Here is a 12,984-nt window from a genome sequence, read left to right as displayed (position 1 = left end):
TGGTTTGTTCTCATGTCCTACAGCTACTTTGCACTGGTGTTGTTTGTCTTCTTTCTCCCATATGTTCTTACAGTACTTGTTCATATTGTGACTGGATAATATGGTAGCTAATATGGCCACTTTTGACACTTGATATCAGGATTTGAATCCCAGATGGCACTTACCTTGCCAGTAGAAGTCCTGGGGCAAAGACTCCCTAATATTTTACCTGCCTAGCTCAAATATAAGAGTAATACAAACTAGGATACTATTGTTGGTTTGTATTGTATTAGAAACTAATACAATAAGAGGAATTAGAAACTAATAAGAGAAACTGATGATAAGTGAGCTACTGGGACAAACATAGATGAATGAGAGAAAAATATCTGGAATATACTACAGCAGTAAACCTAACAGCTGTACATACTCCCTTCCAAAAATGAATTGAGAGACTAAAATCAAGGCAACTCTGAGAGGTTAGACAGCTGGTAGAATTACAGATGGGTGTGAAGATTTAGGGTAAGATTCAGCTAATGAAAAAAATACAAGAATCTGTCTCCTTCTGAACCCTTATATGATAAATTAGTCAGATGAAATACAAGGTTGAGGGATTTGTAACTCATTTGATTACTTCTTGCTTGAAGGCAAACCTAGGAACGACTGTAATCATACAGTCCCCTTGAGTACATATTCTTTCAGAACCTGATTGGACATTTATATGTGATCAAGCTCACTTCACACCCAATTCCAGTAAATTTTGCATTGGAAAAAATAAACATGCCATTTGAACAACTATCTTCATGCAGATTCCTTGTTCAGAATGGGGTTGTAAGAGGGTCCCTAACTATCAACTCTGGGCCAAATAGCAGTCTGCTGTTGAATCTCAATCTCTCTCTCTCTCGCTCTCTCTCGCTCTCTCTCTCCCTCCCTCCCTCTCTCTCTCTCTCCCTCCCTCCCTCCATCCATCCATTCGTCCATCCATCTTCATACAGCTATGACTGAACAAAATTTGGAAAGGAGTAAACCTACAGCTCCTGGTGTCTCAAAAGATTCTGCAGTCAATCAAGGTAACATATTCTTTCCATGCTTTATTTTGCTGTTTTGAATTACAAATTAACATGTACTGAACTGAAACAGTGCCACAATGATGAACTGGGTTGTTTTTTTCAGTTTATGAGGTGCTATATCATAAATGAATTTCTAATTAAAGCATGGGTCAACTTTTTGAATAATTGTGAGATTGTGCCCCAAATAGTTGCGTAGATAGGGGCATAGTAATAGCATGTAAATACAGCACATTGTATAACATTATTCAGTTTTAATTTGTGGAAATTTATGCATAGAACTGTCAGTGCTATGTTGACAGAAAGTAAGGAAAGGTTTTTTCAATCTGATTCACTTTATATAAGCTGGAAGTATAGTTCATGGCCAATAGTTCTATTAGCTCTAAGTTCTGGGGCCTGTAGTTCTGTCATATCTGGAAAACATCTGGTCGTGAAAGACTGATGAAAAATAATAGTTCTTATAAAAATGGCCTTAACTTTTTTTAAACCTCTGGAAATGAAATTAAATCTTCAAAGTCCAAAAATGAATCATTTAATAAGCTTGTGAATATTTTATAATTATTGAAATATAGTTCAAATGATTATAAAGACTGCTAATCAAAGCCCTCCCCAGTTTATATTCCAGAGAGAAGAGGGTAGTGAAGAAAAAGTGTTTGGGGGAGTGGGTGAAGGACTTGGCCTAAAGCCCTTGTTTCCTGTCAATGAAGCATGAATATAGATAGAATATATATATATTAAGTGAACCTGTTTATACAAAAAAAGTTTTTAACAAAAGTTTACCTTTCTCTGTTTAAACGATAAGAAAATGATTGTTCCCCATCTTCAGAAATTTAAAGAATAAGCAACAGAATTTTTGAACTAGAAAAAAATTGATGATAGTAGCAGGTGAAACAGATTTCCCAAGATTAATAACATTTCACTATTTTTGAAGAACAAAAAGATGATTTTTGTATTTATTCAAAGGGACTTATTTCTCAGGAAAATTTATTTCCTGTGTCTTTTCCAGGAATATTTCAACAATAAGATTTTGAAAAATATTCATGTCATCTAATATTTCTTTATTAATTGCTCACTGAAATATTTCCATTTCCTTTATTAAGTGCAACACAGCTTTTGGAGCAATGACATGAAAACAAAAATTATTATCTAGTGAAACCTGCTTTGTTTGAAGTATGCCATATAATTGGTCACACTCTCTAAAGAAAAGGTGTTAGTTACTTTTGATTTCTTTTAGCTCACACCGAAACTGAACTGGAATCTTCAAAACCTAGCAAATCTCCTATGAGTGAAATGCCACTTGACACATTGGGTAAATACTTTGTTTACACATTGCAAAGCTACTGAATAGTGCTACTAATATATGTAATACCAACATGATATTTAACTCAATTAAATATCTTGCATTAATGTATCTTTTGATTTTTTTATTATTGCCATCAAGTCTTTTATTATTCTAGAAATCACATAGAATTCCTCCCCCCCCCTTGACAATCTACTCTTAATCTGATCTCTCAGGTCTTTTAGCAGTGCATTAATCACCATTGTAATTGAGTCCATCTATCTTGTTGTCGTCCTCTTCTTTCTTTTCTTCCACCTTTCCCAGAATTGAAGCCTTTCCTGAGATCTAAATCTTCAAATAATGTGTCCAAAGTAAAATATTTTGAGCCTGATCACTTATGTTTTGAGATTCTATGGTCTTTGCCATTATTGTCAGCTTTGGTTTTGTGAAGCTGTCTTCAGTACACTGTACACCCTCTGAAATTCATGTTTCATGATAATTTTTTTAAAAAAATTAGTTAAAAGGTAATCTTAGATGAAGATTAACCTATCTTGGAATTGAATCTTTTGCCTTTGCAGGATTTACTACCAATAATATTAGTACTTCATTTATGTCACTTAAAGAAAAATTCTTGGTTTTTCCAAGCCATCTTTGCTAGTAAACTAACAGTGTACAATGCTGTGGCTTTAAGAATGCCATTGAAAAATCTCTAGCAGAGTTTACCCTTGTTTTCTAATTATAGTAATTTTAGTCATCACAATCAATTCCAGTTTGCTTGCAAAAATGAATTGCTTTGTTTTTGTAAAGAAATGGCCATAATCCAACAGACATTAAATATGCTTAATCTCACTGAAATAAATCTTTATCATGATGAATCACTCTGTTGGATTGCAGTAAATATCTTTTTCAATTGCATTTTAACAAAACAAAATGATACAACTCTCAAAACACAAGCTTTTACAAGCTGATGAGCAACAGGGTATTTTATAGATTCACGTATTTGTTTTTATTAGCCATCTTTTTGGAGTAATATTGGCCATTGGCCTAACCATACACATTGTCCTCTCTTGCCTCCTGTACAGACACTTAGAAAAGTAACCTCTACTTACAATCATTTGTACAGTGAATGTTCAAAGATACAATGGCATTGTACAAAGGGACTTACAGTATGACCCATGCCTGAAGTTAGGGACATTGCAGCGCTCCTCAATGGGTTGGGAAAGATAGGTGGGTGAGGGAGTTGTAGGCAGTTGCTCACTTTACTGAAGGTCAGAGTTGAGAGACATCAAGCTTGAATGGTTTGGATCTGGGTTGATACTCACTTAACAAGTATAATTCTTGGTTGACGATGGCAATTGGGATTGCCAGGATTGCAGTCACTAAGCAAGGCTCAATCACATGACAACTTGCTTTACAACAACATCACTTAGCAATGATCCTAATTGTGGACATAAGTCTGTTTCCCTCAGTCTGATTTAATAAAAATGTTTATACCGTCATTATATAAGCAGAGAGTGTGTAAAATATAAGATTATGTCTACCATATTATATCATTAAATCATAAGTATTTTTCAAGATTTGTGAAATCATACAGTGGCTATTCTTGTTTCATTTTTGTTTGTTTAATATTTAGATCTGCACAAGTTTCTAGGACTTCCAAAAGCAAGACCATCTCTTATGCCTCAAGTGCACACAGAACCATCAGGTAAAAATGATTTATTTTTAATATAATTTTAATTAATTTCCCCTTTAAAATTTTCCAGCATTCTTGAATTATTTTAGTCCTAAAACTTCATCTTTATAACATTTAAGGTTTTTCTTTAGTGTTAATGATAGATTTAGTCTTTCTATCATAAATCCTTTAATTGGCATTAAATTATGCCCATGAAGGCTTACTGTAGAAGAGTCATAATTTCTTAATATAAATTTTGTGCCAATGTTTTATTTTTTTAAAATGACAATTTCTTTTATTTTAGTTTCAAAGAAAATACAGCCAGTTCCTTTAGAACTCAAAACACCTGTTCCAAAGACTATACAGACAAAATCAGGTAATTATTTTTCTCCAATATTACATTTGAATAATGCAGTTTTTAAATAAAGCTGTTTTGTATATGTTAAAACAATATTTAGCTAAAGTCACTTCCATTATGAGGACTCTACTTCTGGTTCAGCACCAATATAGCTAAAATCACAGTAAAAAACCCTCATTCTCAGAGTTTACGCTTAGGAAGCTTAAAGGCTATTATGGATCATTTTCAAATTGTCTCTGAAGAATTACAGAGTAGAAACAAAAATGCCCTCTCATCAGGTACGGAAATGAAATATATTCCTAAATATAAGAAAGCTATCCTATTTGATTCCAATACAGTATTCAGAGTATGTGCATGCACAAACATATCCAGTCTTTGTAACTGGGTTAGATGGATTTCTCTTTATGTTTTGTTAATCAAGCCGTAATGGCATAGTTCACATACATAATACTAAATCATAATGGAGGGGCTCTGCATCATGCTGAGACAAAAGCACAATTCACATTATGGTTTATTATTTTGTATGAGGCACAAAACTCGTATTTAAGCAGCAGGAAGTTGAAGCTGAAAAGAAAGAAAAACAAAAGCTTTGGAGATGGCCTTTTTGGGGAAAGTATTTGTCACTGAATATATCAGAAAGAATTAAAATATTGTGTAGTGGATTTTTTATTTTATAACAGGAAGTGTGTAATTTGTTAAATGAATTTTAATAATATATTTAACTTATTAGAAATGGGCCTCCTCTAAAAAGATGATGGATCTAATATTAGTTTTGAACTACATGAATATTAAACTAAAAAACGTACTTTCTCTCCTGCACAAACAGCAACTTCAGAAAGGTCAATTTTTATGAGAGCATTGACAGAGAGAGGATGTTTTAAACTCACATAATATATGTTTCAGATACTTTCAGCTGAACAATATTGTCAAAGATAAAAAAATTATTGGACAAGAATCTCTAGTTAATTTAGGATAGTTAATCATAAGGCTATTTTTATTGGATTAAAAACATTTTAAAAATTGTCATCATAGATTTAAAGGTGTTTTTTAAATTTTTTGATCCATTAATGAATTGATGTTACAAAGAAAGATTTTACTACTTTGCTTGATACTTATTTCAAGTAACTTTTCTTGGTAGATTTCAATAAATATGTCCAAACAACATACTTAAGTGTTTAGTTGTCTGAAATAAGAATGTTATAAAAATTAGTGTCTTCTATAGGAAGCAATTTGGGTGGCCTAATTATTATGAATTTAAACTTTCTATAAAAGAACTTTTTGTTTAAATGGGTATTATATTTTATCAGCACACAAATAGTTCGGAATGTATAATCTGAATGTAACTGTAAATAGGATAAATGCAATTGCTTCAGCCAAAAACTATGATTCATGCAATTTTCCTAATAAAAACTCTTAGGTTATGTCCTTTCTTTTGACAAAAAAACATTTATTCAAGTTAGTATGTTTGTAAACGGACTTTAAATTTAATTAGTAACATAAATCAAAAATGTTTTGTGCATATATCAGAAAGAATTTTTAGTTCATCTAACTTTTTAAAAGATTTCCCTATTTTTGACACTTTTTTCTCCAAATATTATAAGAGTGTTGTTGTTGTTGTTGTTCACATAGTTAGCCAGGTATTTAGACTGGAGTTGTCTGTCACAAGATTAAGAGTTTTGTGGAATTTTAATTTCCATTATGACTTATGAGTTAATGCTTAGAGCATGTGATAGTAACATGCTGGAAATGGATCAGGCAGGTCTAAATGTTATTTACATTTTGTAGTAAAGTGTGAGTGTTCTCATCAGGCTAGTATCTGTTGGGGAAGGTAGATTTCCAGAAACTGTTGTTAGGGAAATTTAAAGCAATGATAGATGGCAATAGGTAAAGATTATGAAAATAGATGAAATGTGATCCTTATGGAAAAATGGTTCAGAAGAAATTTAGTTTAATCTACGCTGGATATTAAACTTCTGTCCTTACCAGCTGCTGTTGCAGTAATTTTACAAGAGAACTTTGTAAAAGGTGGAATTTTGCCACCTAGCAAAGGAATTGTATTTATTTGTGTGCTATGTTTTCATAACTTTGTTGTTTCGTATCTGGGCCTGAAATTGTTTGAGGCCAGAGGTCTGCTTAAGGTTTTAAATTCATGATAAAGGTGACAATAGAAGGACTCCTTATAGAATATATAAATTTGTCTCCCATCAAGAAAGCTGATGGATTAATTATTTTAATAACAAAAGAAAAGAAATATTCCACTTGTGAGAGATAAGAGGGACGAAAAGATCCCTCTTATGAATATATATAGCACTATATATGATTCATAGTACTTGAAGGATCTTAGAAGTCTACTAGCTTAATGTCCTGTCCAATGAAGGAATCCTCATACCATCTCAGACAAATGTATGTCAAATCTTTTCTTGAAAACTTCCTCAACTTTAGGAGCTGGGAAGTGTCCACAAATTGGTTCTTTTCTTACCTTCAGACACTATAGAGAATAAGCCCCACCATCATATCATGCACTTGAATGCATGCCTCGTCTTAGCCTTTTCTTCTGTAGGCTAAACATATCAAGTTCATTTAACCACTCTGTAGGATTTGGCCAAGTCCCTTAGTCAACTTTTCTCTCTTGGTACTCTTTGTAATTTCTTAGCACCGTCTTTGTATTGTGGTAACTAGAAATAGCATTCCAGGTGCTTTCTGATCAGTGCATCATAGAAAAGTATTATCATTAATTTTGTTGAAGCTCAATACTTAACTGTTCAGAAATATAATCTATTATTGAGGTAGATGTTGCCTGCCATTTAAATTTGGATAATAAATTAGATAATAAATTCTTGCCCATTTTTTCCTGCAATTTCAAGCACTAAAACCTATTCATAGGGTGTTTTTCTCCTCGAATTCTAAGCATTAGTTATGCATTACATTAATACATTACTTCCCATATTGTCCTCAAATTAAACTTTTTAGCTTAGAGATAACAAAGAATGTTTTTGTTTTACTTTTTTTTTTTGCATGATTTTATAGGTTTCAGAAAAGAATAGAATAACAGAAATGGAAGGGACCTTGGAAATCTTCTAGTCCAACCCCCTGCTTAGGCAGGAAACCCACACCACTTCAGACAAATGTGTTACTTTTACTTTAAGTATTGATTGCAGTAAGGCCACCACTGATCCCAAACACATTTATGTGAAATAGAAAAATATCAATTGGGAAAATGTGAAAATATATACATGGCTTTGCGGTGCTTTAATAATTAATAATTTGACCAGAGGGCTAAAATTTTGTCAATACATTTTGAGCTTTAGGAAAAAATGGATTAAACATAGACAAATTAAAAACTTTCACCAGTGACTTTCACTATAATTGTGCCAACTACAATAAAAAGGAAGCCATGGAAAATGAAAACACATTATTTATTTTCCTCAAACATGAAGACTTGAGGATTACTTTAATAAGTATACGTTCTTTTATTTTATTAATATATTAAAAGTCAGTGAGCCAAAATATTGTATCCTGCCCTTTTCCATGCAGAGGCAAGTTCTAAGGCCCAGAAATGACAAACATGGAAACCTACTCTTGAGTATGTAATGTACCAATCACAACATTTCCCTGCAACTTCAGAGGTTATATAATTTGACCACTCAGTATAGGCTGATTTAGAAGTCAATGAAAAACTATAACTGATTCCCAAAGAAACTTCTTGAATTACATTTTCTGTCAGCCAATTACAATCTGATTTTGAATTTGTGGTTCAAGATAAATCAAAATTTTCACCCAGCACCTCAAATTCCTAGAACATATTCATTGGATCCCAGCCTGTATTTACTGTATATATGGCTTAATAGTTCATATTTCAGTTTTAATACCAGAGCTAAATATGCCAAGTAAGCTGCCTACTTGCTTCTCTCTTTTCATCACTAAAATATGCACTGAGTAACTTATTTAAGTTTTGTTATAATTGTTAAACATATTTGGTTTTATTCTTTAGTTCTCAATAGAGAGATCTGCTATTCTGTCCCTGAATAATTGCTATTTTTTGTGTTTGTTTGCTTTTCTATTTTACAAGTAAGTCACATTGAATCACATTGCTTTGCTGAAATGCATATTATGGGCTAATCCAAATAATTGTATTATGTAAATGAGAAGAGCTTTTTAGCTGAATGGAAAGATTTCTTGCCTTTTTTTCCAAAACCTTTAAAAGTGGTGGTTAGGTTAGAAGATTTGGTAAAATAAAAACTCTCCCTGATATTTTTCAATTTACCAATCTATTCTGTAGCAGAAGATACTCCAGAATATGCTTTTGAAAACTGAGAAATAGAAATGTATCAGCTTTAAAGTCTTAGTTGGTAGAAAAAAGAAAATTCCCAAGTATTCTTTTCAATAAATGAAGAAAGTTGCTGTTATTTTTCAAAAGAAAGTTATCCTTTTTTTAACTCTCTATAATAATTGAGTTTTTGTAATGCATACACAAAATTGTGTTTTGGATTGGTGTTTCTATGAGCAAATGATTCATTTCTTCACTACAATCCTATAATTCCATGCCAGTTTATTTGCATGACATAACTTTGGAAGTCATTCTTTACTAAAGATCTTCAGAAAAAGTGGATGGCCTTGTGTCAGAAATCCTGTAATAGATCCTGCACAGACCAAGGATGGGAGTATAGGGCCTTTAAAATTCCTTCCAACCATATGATTGAATAGATTGTTAGAAATCTCTAAATGTAATGTATGGCATTGACTCTGATAAAAGCTGTAAGTAGTCCAGCATTTGTTCAAATTCAGCTAAATTTTCATGAACAGAATTCTTACCGGTGTGAAATTTAAATGGAGTGCTTCATTTATAACAACTAATAAATTGGTGAATTAAAAGCAATAAATGTTGACTATGAAAATGCTTCATTCTCTATAACCAGAAACATTTTTCCACAGGCAAAACCTTTTCTTTTTTTTAAGATTGCTTTTCTCTCACCATCTTTTATACATTCATTTTTTCCCGTAGCAGTAACAAATGAAGCTACTTTGGAATCTTTCCCATCCAAAACATCTAAAACTCTTGACTGGCCAAGGGCAACTCTGGGTAAAGTTATTTTTTCACTGGAAATGATTATACTGAGTATTCTATTTCATCAGAAACATTTTCATTCCATGAGAATTAATTTGTTCGAGAATACAATTTTCCTTCCATACTAATCTTGGTCTATTTTCATCTTCTTTAAAGCCTCTAAAAAAGTTTTGAAAATTGTGGTGCATAACTGAATTTCTAAAAGTTTAAATTTTAGATATGCATGAATTTCTTTTTATTATTATTATTATTCATTTTATCTAGAACCATCTTTGTGAGTAGACTGCCTACTGATTACTCATTTGTTTTGGGAACATTGAGATCTTAAACTGTATACTGTAAAACATGCATTACATCTTTATCTTCTTCATCAGCTTGTTGGCCCATTTCTAACTCAATTTCTTCATCATTACAAGATCCTTGCATGTACGATTTTATGTGATATGTTTATAAATCAATCTTGAACAATTTTAAATATATTTAAATATATAAGTTGATGCTCTTTTCAGCACCATCTGAAATCCCAATCACATTGAAATGGAAAGTTTCAGCCACCCCAGAAAGATGGCATGACAAACCTGGTAATTAAAGAACTTTAAGCATGCATGTATATTAATTTGTTTATGAATCACTATAATGTGATTTTATATTTTTGCTTCATTGAACTTGAATATGAGCAAAAAGTCATTATATGTATTTTTATCATTAGTATATTAACTTCTAATAATTTTTATTTTCAGGATTTGGGGAATACCAATTATTTTATGTTAATTTTATCTTGTATGTGAAAAGGAACTTTGAGCCATGTTGCATTTTTACATCTTGTACAATCACTTAAAGAAAGCATGCAGTTTTAATCCTTCTTTCTTTTTGTGCTTATGTTGAAACGGAAAAGCATAAATAACAGTTTGGTATTATGCAAACATTTCTGATTGGTGGATCTTCAGTACATTATCAAACCAATGTCTTATAGTATATATTTGTATATATGTGTTTCTGTATGTGTATGAAACTAGAGGTCTATATTAGCTGTGTGTATGTATGTATGTACATATTATATCTTGATAATATCTTGATTAGATTTTCTGCCTGATTGTTTGGTGCTAATACCTGCTGTTGCTGTTGGAGAATATGTGTTGTGGTCTTTTTGTTTTCTTCTTAACTTTTTATTGTTGCTTTTGAAAGCTATGTAATTATAATTTATCTCTATGTGTCTATTGATGGCTGATTTGTCTGAATACCTAGGTTCAAGGAATTTCCTAGCTTTTTCTTTATTTAGGTTGATCTAAGATGCTCACAATTTTCCAGCTAAAACTATGGTTGTGTCAGTTTAAATTTTTCCTATGAAAAATCTCCTTTTCACAATGACAAATAATAAAATAATGATGTTTTCTGAAAGATTAGATTCCAGTCGCATCAATAAAAAGGCCTTGAGAAGCTGTTCTGAGCATTCCTCCCACATGCAATTTTGTGGTAGGAAGAAAGTGAGAGAAAGTGAGAAACCACAGGAGGGCTACGAACAGAAAACCATGACTTCTGGATGATCTTACAAATTCCATGAATAGAACAGGATGATTGTACAATAAAAACCTGAATGCATACAGAAGTGTTGTTTATCAAACATGAACAGTCAGAACATTTGTTTTCAATTAGCTTTAAATCATAAGAGATTTCCATTCTTATTGTTCCATTTGGTGATCTATATATTGAAATAATGTATAGACGAGCATTATAACATTTATGTTCATCTTTGGATACATTTAGATAAAGAACTTAGAGTGACATATAATAGAATTGTGTGATGATAATACTATCTGCTCAATTGTGTTTGAATCCCCGTGATTCCATGGGCAGCTCTCTTTAATTTTTTCCCAATTGTGTATGGTTTCTTGTTTTATTTTCTGGGTGGTATCAGCTTTGATGGAGTCTAGCCATTGTGTTTTTGGCAGCTTAATTTCCTTTTACCAGTGATCATTGGAAGCATAACTCCCTTTTCCAGTGAGTTCAGTTGCATGTCATAGCTTAAATAAGTAAGGCAGAATTTTATGATTTCCAACCAGTAATTTGTCTAGTTTTATATGCTCCAATACTTACTTATTTGTCACTGTTGCTGTCCAAGGAATGTGCAAGAAATTTCTCCAACACCACATCTAGAACGAGTCAATTTCCCTTTTGTCTAGTTTTTTCATGGTTCAATTTTTGCAGCTGTAGGAAACTATTGGAAAAACAACAGCGTGGCATAATCTGAATTTAGTTGCCAAGCTGATATCCCTTCTTTCTATTCATGTTTATTCATGTTCATCCTTGTTGTATGACCCAGTGCAATTTGACCCTTTATTTCTGAACTGCATTCATTGCTTTGATCAATCTGCAATACTACTAAAGTGAATTCTTGTACTCATTTGATCTCTTCACCATCAATTGTTATTTTGACATTTCTACTCCTATGCGTGGTCTTTTTTATCTTTAGGAAAAGACGATATATACAGTATGTGTATGTGTGTGTGTGTGTATGTGTGTATATATGTGTGTGTGTGCATGTGTGCATATGTGCATATGTGCATATATACATACATACATACATACATACATACATACATATATCTATATCTATATCTATCTATATCTATCTCTCTCTCTCTCTCTCTCTCTCTCTCTCTCTCTCTCTCTCTCTATATATATATATATATATATATATATATATATATATATATATATATATATATATATATATATATATATCATCTATATCTATATCTATATCTATATCTATCTATCTATCTATCTATCTATCTATCTATCTATCTATCTATCTATAAACCTTTTGATCATGTTTTCAATCTTTGGTTTCTGAGAAGAGATTTTATCATCAGCATATTGAAAATTGGTCTTTCCTTTAATCTTTACTGTATCTTTTGATTCTTCAAACTCCAGCTTTCACATGATTGCTTTGGCATATGTGTTGAAAAAGAAAGGTCTTACCATACTTCTTTCTCTATTTTGAACTAAACAGTGCCTTCATATGCTGTTTGCCCAGTGACTTTCTGATTTATGTACAGTGACTGCATAACTTGAACAAATGTATTGACATTCCAGGTCTTCCAAGACTCTCCACAGTTTGTTATGATTAACACAATCAGCTTTCTTACAGATATTGATGTGCTTTGATATTCCTGAGATTTTTCCATGCTCCAGCATAGATTTGCAATATTTTCAGTAGTGTCATGCCCCCTTCTGAAGCCAGCTTGAACATTTGGTAGTCTGGGTTATAGAATTCTTTTCCATACATTTATCTAATCTAATCTCTAAAATGTATCTAATTTTAGAACCACTTGTACTGATCCTCAGACAAGTTCTTTGACATAAAATTCCATTAATTTAATTAAGTATTTTATTCTATCATTTTGATTCTCTTAGTAAGGTGGGAGATACATTGTAAGAGAAACATAATATCTTTTCTCTATCAAGCATGCAATTTAAAATATCACATATTTTTTCCACCTTCTTTTTAAATTAAATTTAAAAGGCCCCCAAAAATGTCTTTTCTTGCAGGGCAACTGTCCTGTA

The 12,984-nt window shown here is 32.0% G+C and overlaps 1 protein-coding gene across 1 annotated transcript in view; it reads left to right on the top strand.

Annotated features, from left to right (window-relative positions):
• ABI3BP (ABI family member 3 binding protein) overlaps nucleotides 1-12,984 on the top strand; it is a 144,446-nt gene that overhangs the window by 55,233 nt on the left and 76,229 nt on the right. Inside the window, exons 11-16 of the mRNA XM_087721379.1 lie at nucleotides 972-1,046; nucleotides 2,278-2,352; nucleotides 3,956-4,027; nucleotides 4,299-4,370; nucleotides 9,355-9,432; nucleotides 9,927-9,998. Coding sequence (XP_087577505.1) covers nucleotides 972-1,046; nucleotides 2,278-2,352; nucleotides 3,956-4,027; nucleotides 4,299-4,370; nucleotides 9,355-9,432; nucleotides 9,927-9,998 — 444 coding nt within the window. The remainder of the gene's footprint in view (nucleotides 1-971; nucleotides 1,047-2,277; nucleotides 2,353-3,955; nucleotides 4,028-4,298; nucleotides 4,371-9,354; nucleotides 9,433-9,926; nucleotides 9,999-12,984) is intronic.

The sequence above is a fragment of the Thamnophis sirtalis genome, unplaced genomic scaffold, assembly GCF_051295495.1.
Source record: "Thamnophis sirtalis isolate CommonGarterSnake01/CBP01778 unplaced genomic scaffold, rThaSir2_p1.2 scaffold_8, whole genome shotgun sequence".
Classification (NCBI taxonomy): domain Eukaryota; kingdom Metazoa; phylum Chordata; class Lepidosauria; order Squamata; family Natricidae; genus Thamnophis; species Thamnophis sirtalis.
Note: the sequence above shows the minus strand (reverse complement) of the source record. Positions and strands in the feature narration are given on the sequence as shown.